The sequence below is a fragment of the Falco naumanni genome, chromosome 5 (genome assembly GCF_017639655.2).
Source record: "Falco naumanni isolate bFalNau1 chromosome 5, bFalNau1.pat, whole genome shotgun sequence".
NCBI lineage: Eukaryota > Metazoa > Chordata > Aves > Falconiformes > Falconidae > Falco > Falco naumanni.
In genome coordinates, this window is record NC_054058.1 from 36,703,406 (window position 1) to 36,725,199 (window position 21,794).

Genomic DNA, 21,794 nt, shown 5'->3' on the forward strand with positions numbered 1-21,794 from the left:
GCGCGGCGACCTTCTTGTCTCCATTGGTCAGAGTTACCTTGGGAGGCGTGTCTTCTAGTGAGCGCAGGCAGTGGCGCGCGGCCGACGGGGTTGGTTGAGCGCAGGTGGGAGCGGGCGGGGCCGGCTCGCGCGGCCGGGGCGAGCACGGGCCGCCCTTCCCCCGCCTCCCCGCCGGCACTTCCGCGGCCGTTGCGCCTGGCGCCACGCTGAGAGCCATGTCGGAGTGGGTGTCCTACTACCGGAGCGAGGGGCCGGAGGAGGAGGAGCAGGAGCAGGAGCAGCAGGAGGAGGAGGAGAGGGCTGAGGCGGTCGGTAAGGGTCCAGCCCCCCTTCACCGAGGGCAGCCCGGGGCCCGCTGCTCCCCGGGGCCAGCGGGCGGAGCAGGCCGCTGCTGTAACGGTTTCCCCCCGTTCCGTAGGGGACTGCAGGTTCTCAGGCCGGGACAGCCTCATTTTTTTAGTGGATGGCTCCGAGGCCATGTTTGAGCCTGACGGGGACGGCGTGACTCCCTTCGACATGACCATCCAGGTGAGGCGCTGAGGGAGCCTCGGGGGGCTTTGCAGGCCCTCGGGGGGCTTTGCAGGCCCTCGGGGGGCTTTGCAGGCCCTCGGGGGGCTTTGCAGGCCCTCGGGGGGCTTTGCAGGCCCTCGGGGATCCGTGGCTCCGCCGGGGGTGTGGCTGCCGGGCTGCTCTGCCTGATCTGTTGGTGTCAGGTCACTGGGAAACTCGAGCAACTGGGATTGCCGAATGGCTGCGGGTTTGGAAAGATCTTGCCTGGTGGGCCAAGTCCAGAGTGTGGTGAGGGAAACGTTTACAGAATGAGCGATCGGTCTGCGTTCAGGGTGGTGTAAGAAATGTTCATTTCGTTGGTCTTGCTTGTAGGAAGGGAATATTGCTGAAAAATGTCTAAGGCAGTGTACTGAAAAGAATCTCTCGAAAGACAAGATTGAAAATTGTTTCTTCTGGTGAAATTTATCTTAAAGCACTTGTTATGGTTCATCTGTTTGCTGGAGTGTAGTTGTATAAATTGCTGATTGCTAAAGACAAAACTTTTGCACCTTTACTTGAACTGATTTCTTCATGTTTTGACCTGTGTGCATTTTTTTTTCAGTGCATCCGGAATGTGTATACCAGCAAGATTATTAGTAGTGACAGGGACTTGTTAAGTGTTGTGTTCTATGGTACAGAAAAGAACAAGAACTCTGCAGATTTCAAGCACATCTATGTTCTTCAGGAGCTGGACAATCCAGGTAAAGACAGTAGAGCGGTATGAAGGTTATGTAGAAAGATGGAGTAAGGAAGTCTGTCTAGTAGCATTTTCAGTAACTGGCCTGTCTGAAAACAGAAAACTGTCAGATAAAGTTCCTGTTACTGAGATGCGAGGGCAAGGGTAGGTTCAGAAGTTTACTGAAAGCTTAGAAACTTAGTTGGGGTGTAGCTTTTCCTGTTATAGTTGGTTCAGGTCACTTTTCTATGTCTTTTCTTCTGTATCATCATGGTGGTTCACCTGCTGTCTGCTAAACCTAAGAGGATCTCAACAGAACTCTTGAAAGCCCGTCATGTGTCTGCCGCACTTCTGAAAAGTGCGTGTACATGCTAAGGTACCATGGATTCCAGCTGATGGAGAATATCACAGAATGGCAGAGATTGAGTGGGATTTCTGGAGGTCATCTTGTCCAACCTTCCTGCTCTAACGGGGTCAGCTAGAACAGGTTGTCCAATATGTTAGCCTGTTTGGGGTGTTCTGTCTCTTATTTTCATAATAAGTTTTGCAATTCTTGAATTTAGCACTTCCTTTTCCTTGGAATTTCTTAGAATTACCTAGCATCTGCTTGATAATGAGTGCCAGTTGTTGAATTGGAACAGGTGTAGATGGAGTGCTAAGAGTGCATGCCTAATGGTGGCAAGTTCTGTCAGTGGAGAGTCTTGGGAAGGATTTTGTCTGTAGCTTTTAATAACAGCCTTTATCTCTGAGGAGGTTTTATTTCATTTTCTTAACTAGGAGGTGCAGATTTAATAACACATGGGGTTCTCCTGTAAGAACTGCCTTGTCCTAGTTTCAGAATTAATTATGACAGGGACCTGACAAGACTGCCTTAGGTTCTTACCTGTTTTCTGGCAGTCTGTACCTTAAGCTTCTCAGTCATCCTTTTTCCTCTTCCTTCCCTGCTTGCCTGTTACCCTGTGTTAGAGGTGGCAACTTGGCCATGCTGATAAAGACAGTGCAGATGAAAGGTAGTTGTTGTTAAATAGGAAGGTAACTGTCTTATTTGCTGCCCCTGGAGAGCAGTGTGCTCTGGAGAAGTAAGAAATACTATAGTCAGTTACTATGTAGTATGTAATGATAAACATTCATGCTATTAATTAAATGACAGCTGAGGACATGAAAATAAAATACTAAATGGGAGGGAAAGACATTTTCAGGTGAGATTTCAAAAGTGCTATAGAATTTGAGTGAAGGATAAAGGAAGAAGCTATGCAGAATGCAGTAGCTGAAAAATGAAAGCTTGTCTTCCTTCGTAATTATGGGAGGAAACAGAAGCTGCTGTTAGACAGGTGGGAAAAACAGTCACAGTTGGGCTGGAGTAATCCACTGGGCTTTAAACAGGCTGTTGATGCCTGCCCTAAATGTTGCTGTGCTCCATGTAGTGATCTGTGGGCTCTGTCTGACCTCTAGGTTGATTCTCTCTGACATGAGGGGCAAGGGAGCAGGAGGGATTCTCCGATTTTCCAGTGTGCCATGGAGATACAGCATGTATTTCAGGCTCCTCTCCTTTCTCTGGTGGCACCTTCTGCAGTGGGTGCCGTTGCTGCCTTTCCTGCTGAGCACTTGTCCTTTCTGTGTAGAGGGTCTGCGATACTTTAATCTCTGCATGTTTCCCTCCCCCAGATGGAAGAGCCCCACATTGGTGGTAGGGCACTTTGTGTTCTCTTGGCCCTAGCAGGTGCTTTCAAGTGGTAACCGGTTTGCAATATTGCAAGTGTTAGGCTATGCTGAACAATTTTCTCAGCCATGTGTTGGAAGGGCATCATCACAGAGGTGCTAGGGGGACATTACTTGGATGTCAACTGCAAGGGGTCCTTGGTGCATATTTAGAAGAAGGTACTACTTCTGTATTTCCAATGTATATGAATGCTGTTATCCCCCTTAGGTGCAAAGCGTGTTCTAGAGCTGGACCAATACAGGGGAGACAAAGGACAAACACTTTTCCATGAGACCTTTGGCCACAATGCCGACTATTCACTGGGTGAAGCACTCTGGGCCTGCTCTAATCTCTTCAGTGATGTCCAAGTCAGACTGAGCCACAAAAGGATCATGCTCTTCACCAATGAGGATGACCCTCATGCCAATGACAGTGCTAAAGCCAAGCTGGCCAGGACCAGAGCTGGTGATCTGAGAGACACAGGTCATTATTTTCCCCTTTAATTTCAGGCAGAATAAAAGTGATGTATCCTTGCAGCAGATGTTAACTGCATTGTAAATTTGTGATACAAAAAGAATGTAAAAACATCGGGAGTGGGGAATCTTTCTGAAGTTTTCTAAATTAGAAATTTGGTATCTAATCTAAATTTGAAAAATCTGTTATCCAATCTGGTATCCAGCGACTAACAGTTATTTTCTAGGATCTCTTTTTCTACTCTAATAGTGTAAATCAGGATTTGAGAGTACCATGAAAAACAAACTGTACTTTATTTCATTGTTCCACCATTTTCCAGGAAGGGAATAATAACACCAAGTTAACACAAAAGGAAAATTACTTTAATGGCTCCATTTTGAATTAGCTGCAGAACAGCAACCTGAGCTCAGAGACTAGGGAGCAAATGCTCCATTACTTCAACTACATATCTGAGAGAACCGCTGTTCTTGGAGTTCAGCAAATATGCTGGTTCTAGAAGCTGTGAGGTTTCCTTAATCCATTAGCCCTTGTAACTGGGAAAGGGGAATTTCTGAACTGATTACTTCCCTCTGTGCCTGAGATAAGATTTTGTTTCACAGGAGCTTGTCAGAGCAGTTTCATACACAAGGTTGTCCAGATTCTTAATTAGGGAAGAAACATTTTCTATGCTACGTTGTTTCAACTGAAGTTGAAGAAAGTCTTTTGCCTCTTTCCCTAGGAAATTTCGCATCTGGTGCAGATGAGAGTTTGCAGCTTTTTCCTGCTTAAATTTTTTGCTTAGATAGAGAAATCTGAAAGTGCTGAGAAGTGTTTTGATGTAAGAAAAAAGCAGTTTCTGTGATCCTCTTCCTATCTCTTACTTTGTTGCTAGGTATCATCCTGGACTTGATGCACTTGAAGAAGCCTGGAGGGTTTGATATCTCTTTGTTCTACAGGGATATCATAAACATAGCAGATGATGAGGACCTTGGAATCCAGCCTGAGGAGTCAGCGAAACTAGAACATCTCATGAAGAAAGTACGAGCAAAGGAGACAAGGAAACGAACTTTAGTCAGGTTTGTGCCTATAGTTACTGTATTTCATTCAGTGGAGGCACCTGATGTTATTTTTAGACTGCATCTCACCTCCCTTTTCTGGAATGATTGGTCCACAAAGACATTAGTGCTTACAATCCTGTCTTAATTCCTTAGTCCAAGATCAGTGTTTCTTCCATAGCTTCCAAGGATATTTGTCCTTGGTGGATGAGAAGAGTGGAGAGTGAAGCAGGGCCTCCTTTCTTCCCCTGCATGACGTCTCCTGTGCCGAGCTTGGCCAGGAATTATCATTTTTCAAAAAATGGCATAAACATGTAAAATAGTTTATAGTGAGATCTGATTGAAATGAGGCTCTTCTTACTAGTGTTAACTTAGAAAAATTTTATCTCAACGTGACTGGTAGGTATTTTGGCCTATTATTAAATAGCTATGTGACCTGTCTGTCTAGGCACTTGTCACACAGCCTTGATATTTCTGATCTCCTACTGAAACATTAGAGATACTTACAGAGAGATTAGAGGGATCTTGACAAAGCACATAGTTCCAAAAATACTTTCTATGTACTCCGTAACAGTTGGGGGTTTTTTTGATGAGTGAGTTCATAGTAGAATGATGTGGAAACACAGTAAGGAATGAACTTCACAGCCTAGTGTTTTTTTAATATAGGTTAAAAAAAATCCCAGCCTAATCTGCTGTCACTGGTATTCTTGCTCCTGCTCACAGCTTTATTTTTCTCTTATGTGAATGTTCCTCAAGTTTTGTAATAGTTAAGGAGAAGGAGTCTCATGATAGCTTTTAGAGGAAAGGAAGTAACATTCACTCTTTTGCTCTCAGAACTGGGAGATAACTTGCAATTTTAAACCTTTGCTTCTGAATTTTTCTCTAACTTCTGATTATTTTTTTTCTTAAATTGTGATAGTTTGGCTTGATGGAGTTCTTTTGGGAATTTTTGTCTTCTGTGTGAACAGCTGTGTGAATTCAGAGGTCACAATGCATTAAGCACAAGTGGGGTGCCCAAAAGTAAAGTTGTCCTGTGCTCTGCTTGAGCATAGTTGCCCATCAGAGTGAAAAAAAGTGGAAGAAATATGGTAAATTGTTTGTGTTCAAATAATTTTTATGACCAGAAATGTCAGTATTCCAATAATGTTTTTGTACAAGTGAGATTATGAATCAAGTAATAGTATGTTTCCAGAGATACATGTGATTTTGGGGGAGGAGAATAGGAGGAGGTCAGAGAAAATAAGTTATTTGAGGAGATGGCTTTCTTTTGCAACAGTGATCTTTTGGAAGTCTCAAGTCTGTATCTGCTTTTTTACGCAGGTTAAATCTGTATCTGAACAAAGATCTGTCGCTTTCTGTTGGTGTTTACAACCTTGTTCAGAAAGCTTATAAGCCATATCCAGTGAAGCTTTATCGGGAAACTAATGAACCAGTTAAAACAAAAACAAGGATGTTTAACAGAAAAACAGGCAGCTTGCTCCTGCCTAGTGACACAAAAAGGGCTCAGGTAATGTATTGATTGTGTGCCTGCTTTTTCCTGTTTCTGTGACTGGGGGTGAGGGAAGATGCTGATTCTCCTGCTGCTTTTGTTTGTACTTCACTTTCAAGATCAGATGCAGAAATACTTACATCTGTATGCCCCTGGGGATAGCCTGGTCACTTTATAAACTATGCAGAGTGAGAATGGGTTGTTTCTCTGGCATGACTGTCAAGGGAAAGCATATCCACTGGTGGAAGTGCACTCGGGACCACAGGTCACTTCTTACTGTAAGGCAGAACCAGGTTGTCAGAGCCTGACCTTATGTGGTCTTGTGCTATTGCTGCTGGTGTTACCTTTTGATTCGTTAGGAACAGATTAAGTCTGTTTTATTAAGTATGCAACTGTGAATCATGGGGTGAGGGGAGTTGGAGCTCTTTTCCGAATGAAAAAAAAAAAAAAAGGCACATTACCTTTTGTTTTTTGTTATTTTGTTCTTTGCTTTGCCTTCCTGCTGGATAGTTTGGCTAATGTAGTTTGAAAATCATGTTCTGTTCAGGCACAGCCTTACTTCAAAGCAGGATATGTGGTTGCTAGGTATATTGTCAGAAGCACACTTTGCTTGTCCTACCATGCTAAAAGTTCTTAAAATTGTTGTCTTAAGATTAAATATTAAGATTATTTATACTGGACATTAGTTTCTTGAAATAAAGTACAGGAGATGAAGAGAAAGCTGAGCATTAAGCCCTGATGTCTCACTTCAGCATCTGGATTACAGTATGTTTTTGGTTTTCTGATGTATGAGTGATGCTTCAAAAGCCTTGTTTCTCAGTCACTGTTTCTGCTGGGAGCAGGTAGCTGATGTGCATCTGCTGAAGCAAGTTTAGAATCAAACAGGACCTCTGAAAATGTTTGGTCCTACCCAGCCCAGACCAAGACTCACAAAACCAGATCGGGTTGCTCAGAGTTTGTTTGGGACAGCTCTGAAGAACTCCAAGGATGAGATGTGGCAGACTCTCTGTGCCAGGGCTTAACCAGTGTCTTAAGAAAGTGCATTTGGCTAATGTCCAGGTAGACTTTTGCTTGTGATAATGGTCACAGACTGTGACTTTCAGTCAGTGTGCCCTAATGATGAGAGTTTTCTCTCATGTCTATAACCCTCTAGTGGAAGACAGCAATTGCATACTCTTCCTCCTTGCACCCCCCCACCCCCACTGCAATTTTTTATGCTGGCAGCCCTACTATCTGCTCTTCCCTGGTTTAGACATATGGAAACCGCCAGATTGTGCTGGAGAAAGAGGAAACAGAAGAATTAAAACGGTTTGATTCTCCGGGCTTATTTCTGATTGGCTTCAAACCACTTTCAATGCTAAAACAGCACCACCATATCAAGCCCTCCCAGTTCATCTATCCTGATGAGTCCCTAGTCAGTGGTAAGTAAAGGTGGCAAGAGAAGATTCACCACCTTGCATTAGGGTAACCAGCTGATCCATAGTGTGTTTGATGAAGATCACTGGGTGTAGAATCTTTGACCAACTTAAAAACTTGCTAATGTTAAAAAGTGTAGAATTAACTCTTTTTGCCCCTCTCAGCTGCAGTTAGTTCTTGTTTTCTTCAGTAACAGAAGAGCAGATTGGGATTCATGTTGCTTCCATCATCAGTAGCAGCTAATCAAACTATGCAGGTGTAGTCCCAGAATAATTTGATTTTGTCATTCATGGAAGTGAAGGATCCTGGTACCTGACAAAAAGGTGAAGGTGGTTAAAAAACAAAAAACCAACAACAAAACAACAAACCCCAAACCAGTGAAGGTAATTGCTATTTTTAAGTCCATACCAGCTAGGAGTGGAAACATAATACTCGAGAAGCATGGTTGAATTAACAGCACTTTATGGCCTTGTAAAGAAGGAGAGGATGCTTAGGACTTTTTATGTGTATATGTAAGTCTGCTTACATAGAAATACAGTATTAATCCATCCAAAACTGCAACAGTAGAGAAGAAGCTCTAGCACCTCAGTCTACTGGTGGATAAAGAGCTGAGTTATGACCGGATGCTTTGCAGTGTCTGACTAAAGAAGAATTTTTACACTAGCTTATCCAGCTTTGCAGTTTCCTGAGTCAAACACCTTACCTATATGTCAGTCTTTTCCTGACCACCATAGAATACAAAGCAAATGTGTGCCTCTAGAGGAATACTGCAGACTGAATTTTTAGTGTTACTTCTGCAAAAAGGTCCTATGATGTGCTGCTGCTATAAAGTCCCACCAGACCAGAAAGAGGCTTTGTAGATATCTTTTACCAATTTTCAACCATATTTCCTTGATGCTAGTGATTTCATTTCTTTCACCAGAACTCACTGCTGTGGTCACGAGAGACACTAATACTGTCATTTTCAAGGGGCTCCTGCTTCCAAAAGTTGCTTTTTACTTCTGCGATATTTATTGCAAGCATTTCAAAGAACTCACAGGGTTTGAAACTGTAATATCTAGGGTTACATTCCTGAACAAAGGAGCAAAACTGTTATTCTTACCAATGCAGTTTTTACTTTGCAGGCAGTACAACGCTATTTAATGCCTTATTGATGAAATGCTTGGAGAGAGAGGTGATGGTACTGTGCAGATACACTGCCCGCCGAAACACTCCTCCTCGCTTTGTGGCCCTGGTTCCTCAGGAGGAAGAGGTGGATGAGCAGAAAGTGCAGTTAGCCCCTCCAGGTATGGGAAGAGATGCTGCCTTTCCTTGCATGATTGGATGTAGTCTGCTGACAACATAATAGTGCCTTGTATTGCATGGAAATATTGTTAGTGCTGCTCCCCTCAAAACTGAGGAGAGTGCTTTTCAACATCCTTTTTCTTCAGTTTTGTCATTGTAAGCATCTGGTGTTGAATTTTTTTTTTTAAATCCCAGTTGCATCAGTGCTTGCTCAGGTATAACATGGCTACAGTATTTTCTCTGCTTCCTGTGTCTTTTTAGAAGATTCAAGTAACTGACCTAAAAGTTAAAAGCCATTTTTTTTCCTGTTTGCTGACTAGAAAGCATGTTTTTCCCTGCATTTTATTGTATCCTTGGATACATTTTATGATATTAAATAAAAAAACCTCACGCTCCGAGCCTCACACCTTATCAGCTTCGTGGGGAGCGATTAGGCAGCAAAGGCAGACTCTTGCTCTTTTGCATTTTCTCACCTCTTTAACTGGAAAATCCTCTTCTGGGAGAATGTGAAGTAGGGAAATAACGCTGCTTGTGTATGAACTAAAGCATTTCAGAAATAACATGTGGGCATTAACTTAATTTCAAACGAGCCTTTTTCAAGCTCATATCCAGTGAGATGGGAAATTTAGACAAGTTTAACTCTCGCATAAAAAGTGAGTTACAAGTATCCAGCTCTTAGCTATGCATTTGATTCTAATCTCTTTCAAAACACCATTAGTGATGTTGGTTATATACATTGAGATTGGGACTGAATGTCATGCTGTAGGTGCTAGGAAGTATTATGGACAGCTGCTGTTTACAACAAAATAGCTGGAGTCATCAGATCTAGATAATGAGCATCTTGGTCTTTCCCATGAATTACTGTTTCGAGGCCGTGGTTCTGTATAACTTCTCCTGCTCCCTCTCTTCTGTGTAGGTTTCCACATAATTTTCCTACCATATGCAGATGACAAACGGAATGTTGATTTTACAGAAAAGGTGCCAGCCAGTCGAGAGCAAGTCGACAAAATGAAAGAAATAATTCAAAAGCTACGATTCAAATACAGGTAGAGATAAATAGCACACAGGGGGAAGAAAGCACAATGCTGTTGCTTCCTCTATTGTACATGTTGTTCAGCTGTGGTGTCCACAGGGTGAGATTTTGATGTATTTTGATACAAATTGCTTCCCTTTGCAGTAGCTTCGTCCAGTCTTTGTTATTAATCATTCTGGATACCCAGGAACCACATGCTTTATGTAGCACGTTCTGGAGTTCTTTGTGGAATTGCTCTTGTTCTCTGGGCTGTTGTCATTTGTTGCAGTGGTATCACATTTTATTGTGGTTCTGCCAATCTATTGCAGGTCAGACCTGGATTGTTTAAATTAGACACTTTTAGAGGGAATAGTTAGGCCTTTTTCATTATAGCCTGGATAAATGTTATTGGTTTTTATGGGAGGTTTTTTTCCTAGGTATATGGAAAGTAGCATAAGAATTGTGAAATAATTATGCATGGATAAAGTAAATGCATGTACAGTTTACACAGATTGGGGGTACAAACAACTTTGTTATTATTAAAGTAGAATGCCACTGTCTCAATTAACTCTCACACAGCTTCCTAATGCAGTTGATCCATGACAGGATAGTGATTCAGCAGGGAAACTGAAAAGAAGAAAAGTAGTTCTGCTAAGATGGGTTGTTTTGTGGGGAAGAGGGAAGTTTTACTTTGAAATAAGTTGGTGGTAGATGTTGTGTGTCGTGTGTTGTCTTGGCATTGACATTTTGGGGGTTTCTTGACAGGACTGACAGCTTTGAGAACCCAGTTTTGCAGCAGCACTTCAGGAATCTGGAGGCTTTGGCACTGGATATGATGGAACCAGAACAAGCCGAGGATCTTACAAGTGAGAATTATTGGTGGGTGCGAAGGGAGGTGGGGTAGAGGGCTCTTGACTTTGTTCTAAGTCAGAGATATGCTACTACAAACCCAAATGTCTTTTAAAAAGTATTTCAGTTATGTGCAGTTCCAAGATGTAGAATACTGGGTGCATCCATTCTGAAATACTGAAACCTTACTTTCTAATGCTGTCACTTTTTAAATAGAGGAAAAATTGTTCACTTTACCCTCCAAAATTAAAATCGAATCACCTTTTTTCTATGGTGACAAATGTTTTCTCTGAAATTCCTCTCTTTAAGAGTCTAATTAATATTTCAGTCTGAGAAACAGGCAGAATTACTTGGGGAATTATTCTGCTAGGAGGCAATGATGCCATCTTGTGGCTGTTGTTAAAGGAAGTGTATTTTGAATTAAGAAATTTAAAGTGCTGAAGCTGCTAAATGACAGAACCAGGCTTCATCCCTTGTATAGCTCTAATCCAAGGCTGGTTTAAAACTTAGTCAAGTTAATCAGTGGGAGAACAGAGAAACAATAGATCATCAATTTGAATACACAGGTGCTCTCAGAAATGCAGGTGCTTTTTTAGAAAAATCAGTATATGTGGATAGGAATTGCTTTTCAAAGACTAAGCGTGCTTGAAGGATTGTGTGAGTTAAAGCAGGCAGAAAGAAGATCATGATTTGAGGAGGACCTTGGAACTGAGGCAGAAGCTGGAACTGAATAGAGGAATCAACTGGGACAGGTTCAAGTGGTGGATTCGTAGAACTGAGAAGACTAAAGGAAACTTCTAAAAACTTTGGACATTGTCTAATGATTTGATAAGTGTATATAAGCTGTGCTGTATCCCTTTGTTCTCTGCCACTCACTGAGGGGGTGGCCCAATCTGAGTTGCAAGCCCAGTGGTACCCATGTCTGTGTGAATTTTTCCTTTAACAGCTGTGAGAGTTTCTAGGTAAGAATATCTTGTCAAAGGACAGAAACCTGCTCCGGAAGGGGAAGTTCCTTTTATTAAAATTATGTTGTAGTGCAGGAATTTTGTTAGAGTAACTATTTGTCTCTTCTGAAGTGATACCTAACAAATAATATAGGTCTCTGTGCTAGATATCATACAAACTCATGACAGAAACAAGTCGTTCTGCCATAAGCTACTCACAACCTTAGGTAGTAATGTTGTATTTTAGATGTCTGAGATTAGACCTGGCTAACAGTGCAGTCACGTAGCAGACATTCTACATCACTTCCACTGTGTCAGTTTTGTTCTGCACATATGTATTTCCTCTTCAGGGGTATATGCAAGTCCATTACATATGTACAATACAAACTGTTGATATTACCAAGAGCTGTAAATTTTTAATTTGTGAATATCATAACATAGGTCTTTGCAATTTGCATATTTGCAAGATGCTTGCACGTTAGTTATTACAGAAGCGCAATTGTATCTGGTGATGGCCTTGTTCAGACTGTCCTGTGAACACTCTGGTTTTGAGAGGTCAAATCTTTTTCTTTTGCCAGTGCCAAAAGCTGAAGAGATGAACCACAGGCTGGGCAACCTGGTAGAGGAGTTCAAGCAGCTGGTTTATCCCCCTGACTACAATCCTGATGGGAAGGCTGCAAAACGAAAACAAGGTCAGTAATAGTGGTGCAGACACACAATGTGGTGTCCATATTCAGTTTAGAAGCTTCTGTGTTTTCAGTTTGTCTCATAGTTTATGGAAGCCACTTGTGCAACAACTCTCTTTGCTCATCTCCACAATTAATTGTGGAGATATAATTTATATCCAGTGGTGATTCTTGGGGAGTAGAGAATACTATGGTATCCAGTTGGAGAACAGCTGGAACGAGAAACTGCATAGTGAAGTATAAGAAGCAATGTGGGTAAATGATTGCAAAGTACCTTTTTTTTTTTTTTTTTTAATATCTTGCTTTTTATGACAGAGTAGTAAAATCATTCATGCTTTCAGTTTGTGTTGGTGAGGGGACAGACTTTTATGCATGGGCTGTTTAGCAAGTCCAAGATGGGTGTCTTTAGGGCTACATGTCCAAGTAATGTTCAAGTACATGAGTGGTTTGGGAGTCTATGAAACTGCATAAAGTGGGAGTGTCAGTTAGCTGAGTTCCCTGTGGAATCATTGCATTCTGCTGTCTCAGTGAGAATCCTTTAAAAGTTTCCTTTGGGAGTCATCTTTTCATCAGAACACTAAGTTTCATACTTGAGTTTGAGATCACTCCTATCAATGAAACACTACATGACTGACTTAGTGAGTGACACCTGCTTCTTAAATCAAAATATGGATAATAGGTCTGTGAATGTGGAAGTAGCTGTTAAAAGTAGCATGTGGTAATGGCCATTAACTGTGTTACGTATGAGAAACGTTGATGTCTTTCTATTAAGAAACTTTTTAAAATCTTGGTGATCTAAAATTTATCTTTCTAGCTTCTGATAGTCAGACTGAGAAGAGGCCCAAGGTAGAAGTCTCAAAAGATGAGCTGCGGAGTCATGTGCAGAAGGGCACTCTAGGCAAGCTCACTGTACCTGTTCTGAAGGATGCATGCAGACTTTATGGGCTGAAGGGTGATGGGAGGAAGCAGGAGCTCATGGATACATTAACTGAATACTTTAATGAGCACTAAGCAGGAGCAGAAGGCCCTGGTTGACTTCTATCTGCTTAAAGTTTTGGTTGTCTTAGGTGGAGGCTGTGTCTGTTTAATCTTGCTATGGAGGGAAAGGTGATTAAATGTTGCTGAATGTAGCAGTGGAGAACCTTTTTCCTCTTAATTGTCAAACATCTCTGCAAAGTTGGATTCTGTTCGCAGTAGCCAAAGGCAGAATTAAATTCCCTGCTAACTCAGGTCACCCACTGCAAGTGAACACATTGTGTCTTCCTGGTTTCTTAATAAAAGTTATTTTGGACTTCTTGCTTTGTAACACTGTCTATATGATCTTTGCATCACAAAGACAGCAAAATTCAATTCAATGTAAGTAAGAAAACAATGATCTGTGTGAATGGCACCATGTGAATTCAAGCAGCAAGTCAAGTCTGTGTGCTAACAGGGGGTATAAGAAGGGGTCCTCAAACTTTTTAAACGGGCTGGTGTGCGGATTAAGTGGCAGGAAGTCATCTGCAGCTGCTTGGTTTCCCCCCACAACCCCTGGCAGCGGGGGGTGGCATGGGGTTCTGTAAATACCGGGGGCTTGATTGAGGACCCTGGGGGGCTGTAGTTTGAGGACCCCTGGTATAAGCGTGGTGTATCACTCTCCTATGCTCCAAAACAACCAGTCAGTATAAGTACTTGTAATAAAATTGGGTTCTTTGCCACCATTAGCTTTATAAAGATTACCAGCAGATCATAAAAGAGAAAATCATTACTGGGAAGCAGCCTCTTCACAAAGTTGCACAGCCAGGTCTTCCATTTTTAAATGGTATTAGCAGAAACTGGTTTAAAAAGCGGGTGGGAGGACGTTTCCTGGAAGGCTGCAAGCATTTTACCCAATTAAATTTGAGATGGGATAGAGCTTTTCCACCTCTGTAGCAAATATGAGTTATTGTGCAGGCTTCTGTCCTTAAATCTGTGCTTTAGAAACAGAAAACCAGCAAGTTGTGGTCAGTATTTTTATCTTTTTAATCATACTTATGGAGGTTGAATCTGGAGCTGTTTTCATTTTTAAGCTTCCACCCCTGGCATGCTCCACCTGTCTTGCAGTGCAAGATGACTAAAACCAACAGTCATTGCCCTTGCTCTAGGAAACAGTACTAGTTGTTTAGCTAAACTGTAAGTTTCTATAGGATGCAAACACAGTGGCATCCATTTTGGTCTGTGTGGTGTTTTTAGCATTTAGGGATTCCTGTGTTTGGCACACAAACTATTAGGCAACTTATTTAAGAATTAAGTTATATATTAATGTTGTGCTGGTGCTGTAGCATGGCGCACGTATCAGAGCCAGCTGTGACCACTCTTGGCACAGTGACCACCCTAGTGGTGCCAGCGTGTTGCTCGCTTCCACCTCCACAACTCTTCAAAGAGCAGCTAGCCCACGTTGAGCTCTGCAGTATTGAAGCTATATAGTCTACTATACTTCTAGTCAGCCTCCATCATAGTAATTATTTTTAATAAAAATTTGTCTAAGTGATCAATTTATTTTGCCCTTTGGCAAAGAAGTTACTGTAAATACTTGGCTCTGTGAGGCTTGAATCAAATGCAATAAAATAGTGAGGCTACCCTGTCCTTAATTCTGAATTTCATTCCCCAGATGTCCTTGTTAACTTCTCTTGGCTTGCTAACCCCCAGGCACAGCATGTTCCAGGCTTTGGATGATTGTGGCACGTTTGTCCTAGGTTATTTGATTTTCCTCCTGGCTTTTTTTTTTTTTTTTTAATAGCAGACTATCACATTAAGCAGAAGTTTAAAAGGGATGGTGATGGAAGACTTCAGAGCAGAAAATCAGACAGTTTTTCTTGCTCAAGAATCCTTTATTTCTGCTCTGTGTGCTTTCTTAAATCAGCTGTCTTGGCATGGTACAATATGGCAAATCCTTTGCAAAGTTGTGGTTTTAAACACACCAGCTCAACAGTCAGCATCAGTAGAAGGGAACAGCAGCTTTTCTAAACCTCATACAAATAAAAAGATTCTAAAATCTTTGTATCGGGTTCACCTCGGCAAGGATATTACTGTTGTCAGCCACTTAAAAAATACAGACATGATTTGTCTTCAGTCTTTCATGATCTGATTTCATCTGCTTGGGATGTACTTACTAAAGGTACAAAGTTAGTGTCTCTGGAAACATTAACTTCTTTTCCCTTCTGCTACTGTATCTATTGGTCTTTCCATGCTAGCTTTGCTCTGGTATCCTGCAATAGAAGACAGGCTTGATATGACCATTCCAATACAGAGGTTTACTCTTCTGCACAGAGCAGTAAGTAGATTTACTGTACAACATGCATTAAACCAAACTAGCTCCATAAAACCAGCACTAATCCAGAATGCTGGTGGTGCTTCATACTTTTCCAGAACATGAGATTATCTAGCATTCTTTTCTTGAGACACAGGTTGATTTATCTGAAAAAATGACTTGATTCCTTTTGTCTTGCCCCTGACTTAGAAGGTTCATCTTCAGCCAGGTGACTACAGTACAGTAGCTTTCCTAAAAGCATGAGATAATTATAAAAAGTATTGGCAAGATGTAGGGTACTTGTCAGCCACACTAGGCTCCTCTCGATCATGTGTTTTGTACTTAAATTCCCTAGGAGGTCCAAGCTCAGTGAAGCAGTCCATGCAAAGAAAACTGAAGGAGTATGAACCACTGCACTGCAATAACCTTTAAGCAATCTCTGAGCGGTTTAGTTTTACAAGTAGGAACACTTTAGTTAGTTGAAAAGCCTTCCCCAAGGGAATGACAATTACATTTGGCTTTGTCAGCAATTTTATTTTTCTTAAAAAGTCAGTATTTAAAAATAAGCAAAATAGATTTCCTCTTGTACACTGCCGCAAGATTCCTGCTCCCCATACCTCTTACAGAAGTCTTTTGTCTGGTTTCAAGAAGAAAAAAGGGTTGTGCTATATATACTGATCTTGGCTCCATCCGCTGCTACACAGTAGCTGCTGCCTGCCTTGTACATGGTCTATGCTGCTCCATCACTTAAAGCAACAATCCCAGCAGTCTGCAGGCACACACTGTGGAGAACCGACATGCCTTATCCTCAGTAGACAAAACCATTCAGAAACACTTATTCACACCTGTTAGAGACTGAAGCTTAGCAGAAATACTGCAACGCAGAGGCAGCTGACTGGGTGGGTTAAAAAAGCCCTGAGCAGGCAGACAGAAATAAGGTGGGGATTTTTTTTTTTCCCTTTCTTTTCAACATCAAATAGGAAATACAGTTGTACAATCACTTTTCAAGAAGAAATACAATTAGAATGAATGTGTTGAATGTAATAATAGAAAAGAGGGGGGAGGAGAGGCAGAAACACTAAGAATTAAGCCATTATTAAACAAAGATGCAGTGTTTTTAAATGAAACACTGATATCAAAACTATAATCTCAACTGAAGCTAGACATTAATTTCCCCTGACTTCAACTTTCCTATTCCACACACAAACTTAGGGGCATTTAGACCAACAGTCTTTCTATAGCTTGCTGGACAGACTGGATCTGAGGCTTTAGCTGTGATCCCTCCTTGATGGTGATGGAGCAGGCGATGACAGGCCGGGAAACACCACATGCCCGGCCCAGGGCTTGCTTGGAGCGTACAAACACGTAAGGTACATTCTTGTCCTCGCAGAGAAGAGGGAGGTGCAGGATGATTTCCAAGGGCTCTGCATCTGCTGCCATCACAATGAACTCTGCTATCCCTCGGTTCAGTGTTTTGGTGGCTGTAAAAGAAACTGAAGAGTAAGTTTGTGTCCTTCTGGAAGGCACATATAGTGAAAAACAACTTTAGGAGATGTTGAAATTGCTATGAGCAAGAAGATCTAGTGGTAGCATGAAGACAGGCCAAAGGAAAGCAGCAGCTATAGGTCCGGGGAGGAGGTTATTCACAGGGTTGCATCCGGGGTCCTGTGCCCAGCACTTCCCTCAAGCACAGCAGAGACTGACAAGAGAGCGAGGCCAGCCCAGGACTGCTGGTGGGTTGGGGGCTGGGGCACACCACAGACGAGGGGAGACAGAGGGAGCTGGGCTTGTTTAGCCTGAAGGAGAGAGGGCTGCTGTATTCTATCACTTCAAGGGTATCGCAAAGAAGATTAAGCCAGACTGTCCTTGTGAGTGCACAGTAAAAGGGGCAAGTTGCAGACTGACTGTTGCCTCAGGGAGATTCAGAGGATGTGCTTGAATTTTATACCCTGCCTTTATGAGAGGAGTTTAAGCCATGAGATCATGTGTCCTGACAGATTGTAGAATTTCTATCCTTAGGGATTGAGTGGTGTTTTTTTTAAAGTTTGACTGGGCAAAGCCCCAGGCAATCTGATCCATTTTGTGAAAGCAGCCATGCTCTGAGCAGGTTGCACTAGAGGTACCCTCAAACCCAAATCCTACTGCCACACCACTAAAGCCTGCATGATTACAGGGCACACACCAGGAACACAGTCTGAGCATCTGCTAGAACTGCACAGAGGTGTTGAAATGATTACAGCTTAGTTCTGTCCCTGAATATTGCTTAAGCAGGCTAGAAGGAGCAAGGAGACAAGACAATTGCAAACGCTACATTATATACAATTAGTGGTCTAGAGCTAAAGAGAAAACATGATCTCTAGCTACAGCTTTTCATAAAATCCTCGCTGTGCTTTCTAGCACACTGCAACACAGATCTCACCTTCATTGGCTCCCTTGCGTAGTTGCTTATAGTTGCAGGACTGCTGCACAAGATCCAGTAGCGTTTTGGTGAGCTGTGCATCAGCCAGTGGGTAAGCTTTGGGATTCACTTCTGCCTCACTCTAGAGGGAAAAGAGTAAAGAGTATTACAACAGGAGCAAAGGAGGCTTTGTTCAGAACAACACTATGCAGGCATCACGCTCACCACATATATTGACTGTTGGAGTCACATCACTATTCTCATCTGCTCTGCACATACTAGAAACACTGCTGCATTTTATTTCTAAAGAGATTCTTCTCGTATTCAAAGTAAGGAGTATTTCTACTCATGTGGACGGCCAATTTACACCCTACAAACCACCAGCAGCCAAACCTACAGAGCACTCTTCAGGCACTTGCTACCACGGATACTATATGTATTGCATACATGAAATATTTCACTGCATAGCAAGGTAAGACGCAAATTTTAAAGAAATCCCGAGAAAAGCACATATCAGGTTTATTTCCGCAAACTACGGGTAGTTTCTGAACGTTAAAATCGATGGCGTAGCGGAACAGCGACGATGTTACGAGCGGCCCTAACGATCGGCACCGGCAGAACCGCCGTTTCTGCAGCTCCCGGCCTGGCAGGCGCCCCGCACCCGGCCAGCCCAGCCCCACGCCGCGATGCTCCGCCGCCCGCTCTCGCACGCAGCTGCAGCTGCGGCCCTACCCGGCCGCCCCCCGCCAGCCAAGCACATGCTCCCGCTCCCCGCCGGGCCGGGCCACCGAGTCCCCCCTGCCGCCGGGTGCCCCCGCCCCGCCAGCCCCCGCCGCTCCCTCCCTGCGGGGCCCGCAACCGCCCGCAGCTCTGCCCGCCGGGCCTCCACGTGCTGCCCAGCCGAGGAAGACGGCTCCTCCGAGGCCCCGCGGCGCCCCCTGAGAAGAGGCCGGTGCCCGACTCCGCTCACCATGACCGCGGCCTGGCCCGGTGGCGCGGCGCGGTCGCTGCTCTCAGCCCGAGTGCGCTGAAGGGGAGGGGGCGGGAAGCGCTGCCGCGCGCCGCCGGAAGTCAGGCGGCCGCGAGCCCGGGGGCGGGGCGGGCGCTCAGGGCCTCTCCGCGCCGCCGTGGTAGGGCCGCACAGAACGCTAGGCAGGCGGGGCGGCGGCGCACGCCGTAACGCGGCACGCAGCTGCAGGGGCGCCGAGACATCCCGCCCCCCAGTTCACTCCTCCTCTGCCGAGCCAAGCGCTGCAGTCCCGGGCCGCTTACCGCCGCCGGGGGCGCGCACGCCGTGCGGCAGCACTTCACGAGGGGCAGCGCTTCTGAGCGGCCGGGGCCGGGCTGCGGCAGGCCCCGTGACAGCCTGCAGCTCTGCGGGAAAGGGGAGGGGGGGCGGCGCGGGCTCCTCAGGCCGCCGCCCCGGGGATTGCAGGGCGGGCGGAGGGCAGGGAACGCCGCTGCCCCGGGCTGGTGCCCCGCGCATGCGCAGGGGGCGGCGGTAGGCGGTGATGGCGGCGGCGGGCGAGATACCCTGCGGCGAGCACGGGGCGCGCTGGGCCCTGCCGCTCCACCCGTCGCTCTGCCTCGCCTGCGCTGTGGAGACCCTGAGCGACGGCAGCGCCTCGGTGGGCAGCGCCTCGGTGGGCAGCGCCTGTCCCGCCGTCCCCCCTTCCCGGGCAGAGCTGGCTGCGGCCGCCGGCCCCTCACGGCCGCCGGCCCCTCTCCCACGCTGGACGTGGGCCTGGGGAGCGGGCGGGTGTCCCCTCTCGCTGTGGGGCCCGGTGGCGCCGTGTCCCCCGGGGCGGCGGGGTGGCTGGGCCGCCGCCTGACGGCGGTTCGTTGTCTCCGCTCGGCAGCTGGTGCGCAGGAGGCACGCGCTGTGCCGTCTCCGCGACGCCCTGGCCCGGCAGGCGCTGCCCGTCGTCCAGCTGCTGGCGCCGGACGAGAGGCTCTGCCGTCACTTGATAGGGACTCTCCTTGGTAAGAGCTTTGCTGTGGCCCTGTGCAGCGCCGGGGAGAGGGCAGTCACTTTTTTTTTTTTTTTTTTTTTGGACAGATGTGTACGTGCGAAGTTTCTCCGCATTTGAAGTAAAAAAAAAAAACCACAAAGAAAGCCCCAAACATTGAGGTGCCCTGTGCCATACTTCCACCATTCTGTGTTAGCTGTGTGATTATTCCCTGTGGAAAACTGCCTGTCATTTGATTTAGATTAGTTTAATTAATTTCCTTATTCCCCAAGGAGCAGGATTGGTGTGTTCGTAAAGCTCCTGCAATTTCCCAGGGTATCTCGACGTATCTGTAAAGCCTTTCTGGAGAACGGGGAGCGCCTGGTGTATGACTCCTCCCTGAATGCCCTCCATTCTAGGCTCGTGCTTCAGTGCTATCTCAGCTTGCTGAACTGCAGTGTTATATGAAGATTCATACAGAAATGAAAGCGTGAGCTTAAAAGGGCGTTGCAGGGTTTAATATGAAACGTGCAAAACACAAGTCTACGTCGCCTTTTTTACACACCATCCTTTTACGTTTCTAGAAATCCTTGTAGCCATAGGACTGTATACCTGCTGCTTCCTGGTGGGTCAGCCTCACAGCAGAATAGTGTTCAGTGGGATGGCAGAAAGTGCCTTTCCAGTAACAGTCTCTGTGATCTTGAATATCTCTTACTGGTTTTTGTTTCCATAGCGATGTTGTAGGCAAGGTCTTTGAAATGTCTAAAATCTTCATGGAGAAGAAATCATGGCCTAAATGAGGGAACGGTAAAGCAGAAAAAGATGGAGGGTGTGAGTGCAAGTGCCTTTAGAGAGCAAGTACACTGGATTCCTTTAATTCCATGATCTCATTTGCACATGGCAGATAATTCTTGTTCTTTGGGGGAAGTGACTTACAAGCCACTTCCCCTGCCTTGACGCACCAAATAGTTGAAATGGTGTTTTCCCAGTTGATTTCCCAGCATTTTGGAAGCAGCTTTGCTGGAAACAGAACTTTGCCCAGGTTTAGTTTTCTCCATTGCTCTCAATTTTTACTGAATGCTGTCTGTGCATGTAATCCTATACAGATGTGGAGGGAGTGGTGCTTATGACCAGTGTGGTCCTACACTGTGTGAAACTGGAATCCTAGTCTAAACCTGGGGCTACAAACCATGACATGTACATTTTGGATATAGCTTGAATGAATCAAGGATCATTTGGTGCAAGAGTGTAAGAAGGACCCCGGAAGGTTTGAGTAATGCTGTGGAGGAAGTGTTAATTCATGAAGATATATTTGTTTTTGGAGAGAGAATATCAGGATAGGCACAGGCAGAAAAAAAGAAGGTTAAGAGAACAGAGGTGCAGTGTGGAGTGTTACGTACTAGGAGATGGTGAATTTCAGGTAATCCTGAATTTCATGCACCTAATATTGCAACATTCGCTAATGCTGTATGCACATCTTTTCCAAAGTGTAAGGAAATTACTGAGGATTGGGCAGATGAGGCACAGGAAATAAGTAATTTATTCAGCTGCAATGTCATAATGTTGCTTTGGTTGGTCAAATTTCTGAGAGGTCATGGAGTCTCTGGAGGGGAGGTAGTTTGATTGGATATGTTGAAACAAGTGGTTTAGTGTGTCAGAAGTCGGGGTCTGAGCCAGATGCCTGATGATGTAGGTACCTGAAGTTGGAAGGAGCTGGGAGGTAGAGTTTCTCGTCTGGTGTGGTGTAGTAGAGTGAGACTCTTGATATACCCAATCTTACGCTTTCGTTGTACAAGTGACTTGTGAAGTGATGCCTTCCGGTTCAATTTGACGTTGGAATAGTTTCCATATGCTTTAAACCTAGTGTTCAAATTTGGTCTAGGGATTTTCAGTACTGGGGAGGGAGAATACTGTTCATGGTAGTTGGTATGAATAGAAGACAGAAAGGACAGCTCACAGCTGGGCTCTAACTTCTGTCATTCTGGGGTGTTGTTTCAGCTGTCTAATATCGGATATATGCAGTGAGATGTGATGATGGCAGCAGTTACATATTTACTTACATAGGTG

General features: G+C 44.6%; 3 protein-coding genes across 15 annotated transcripts in view; 2 read left to right on the forward strand and 1 right to left on the reverse strand.

Annotated features, from left to right (window-relative positions):
- The first annotated feature begins 96 nt into the window (after positions 1-96).
- XRCC6 (X-ray repair cross complementing 6) lies at positions 97-13,418 on the forward strand. The gene is made up of 12 exons (XM_040596041.1): positions 97-312; positions 419-528; positions 1,112-1,250; positions 3,153-3,407; positions 4,270-4,453; positions 5,753-5,939; positions 7,174-7,342; positions 8,462-8,623; positions 9,538-9,667; positions 10,399-10,499; positions 12,005-12,118; positions 12,927-13,418. Exons 1-12 carry the CDS (start codon positions 216-218, stop codon positions 13,121-13,123), a joined length of 1,845 nt encoding a protein of 614 aa, XP_040451975.1. The 5' UTR covers positions 97-215; the 3' UTR covers positions 13,124-13,418.
- A 2,475-nt stretch (positions 13,419-15,893) lies between these two features.
- On the reverse strand, positions 15,894-18,875 carry SNU13 (small nuclear ribonucleoprotein 13). Its single transcript, XM_040594778.1, has 3 exons — positions 18,749-18,875; positions 17,800-17,920; positions 15,894-16,861 (listed from the first exon to the last, which is right to left on the reverse strand). Exons 1-3 carry the CDS (start codon positions 18,749-18,751, stop codon positions 16,599-16,601), a joined length of 387 nt encoding a protein of 128 aa, XP_040450712.1. The 5' UTR covers positions 18,752-18,875; the 3' UTR covers positions 15,894-16,598.
- Positions 18,876-19,006: 131 nt separating this feature from the next.
- Positions 19,007-21,794, forward strand: part of MEI1 (meiotic double-stranded break formation protein 1) — a 39,013-nt gene continuing 36,225 nt past the window's right edge. For all 13 annotated transcript variants that reach the window (XR_005827979.1, XR_005827980.1, XR_005827981.1 and 10 more), the window contains exons 1-2: positions 19,007-19,406; positions 19,638-19,761. Coding sequence is in view for 6 of the 13 variants with exons in the window: in XM_040594771.1 (XP_040450705.1) it covers positions 19,290-19,406; positions 19,638-19,761 (241 nt within the window). In the remaining 7 variants the exon portion in view is untranslated. The remainder of the gene's footprint in view (positions 19,407-19,637; positions 19,762-21,794) is intronic.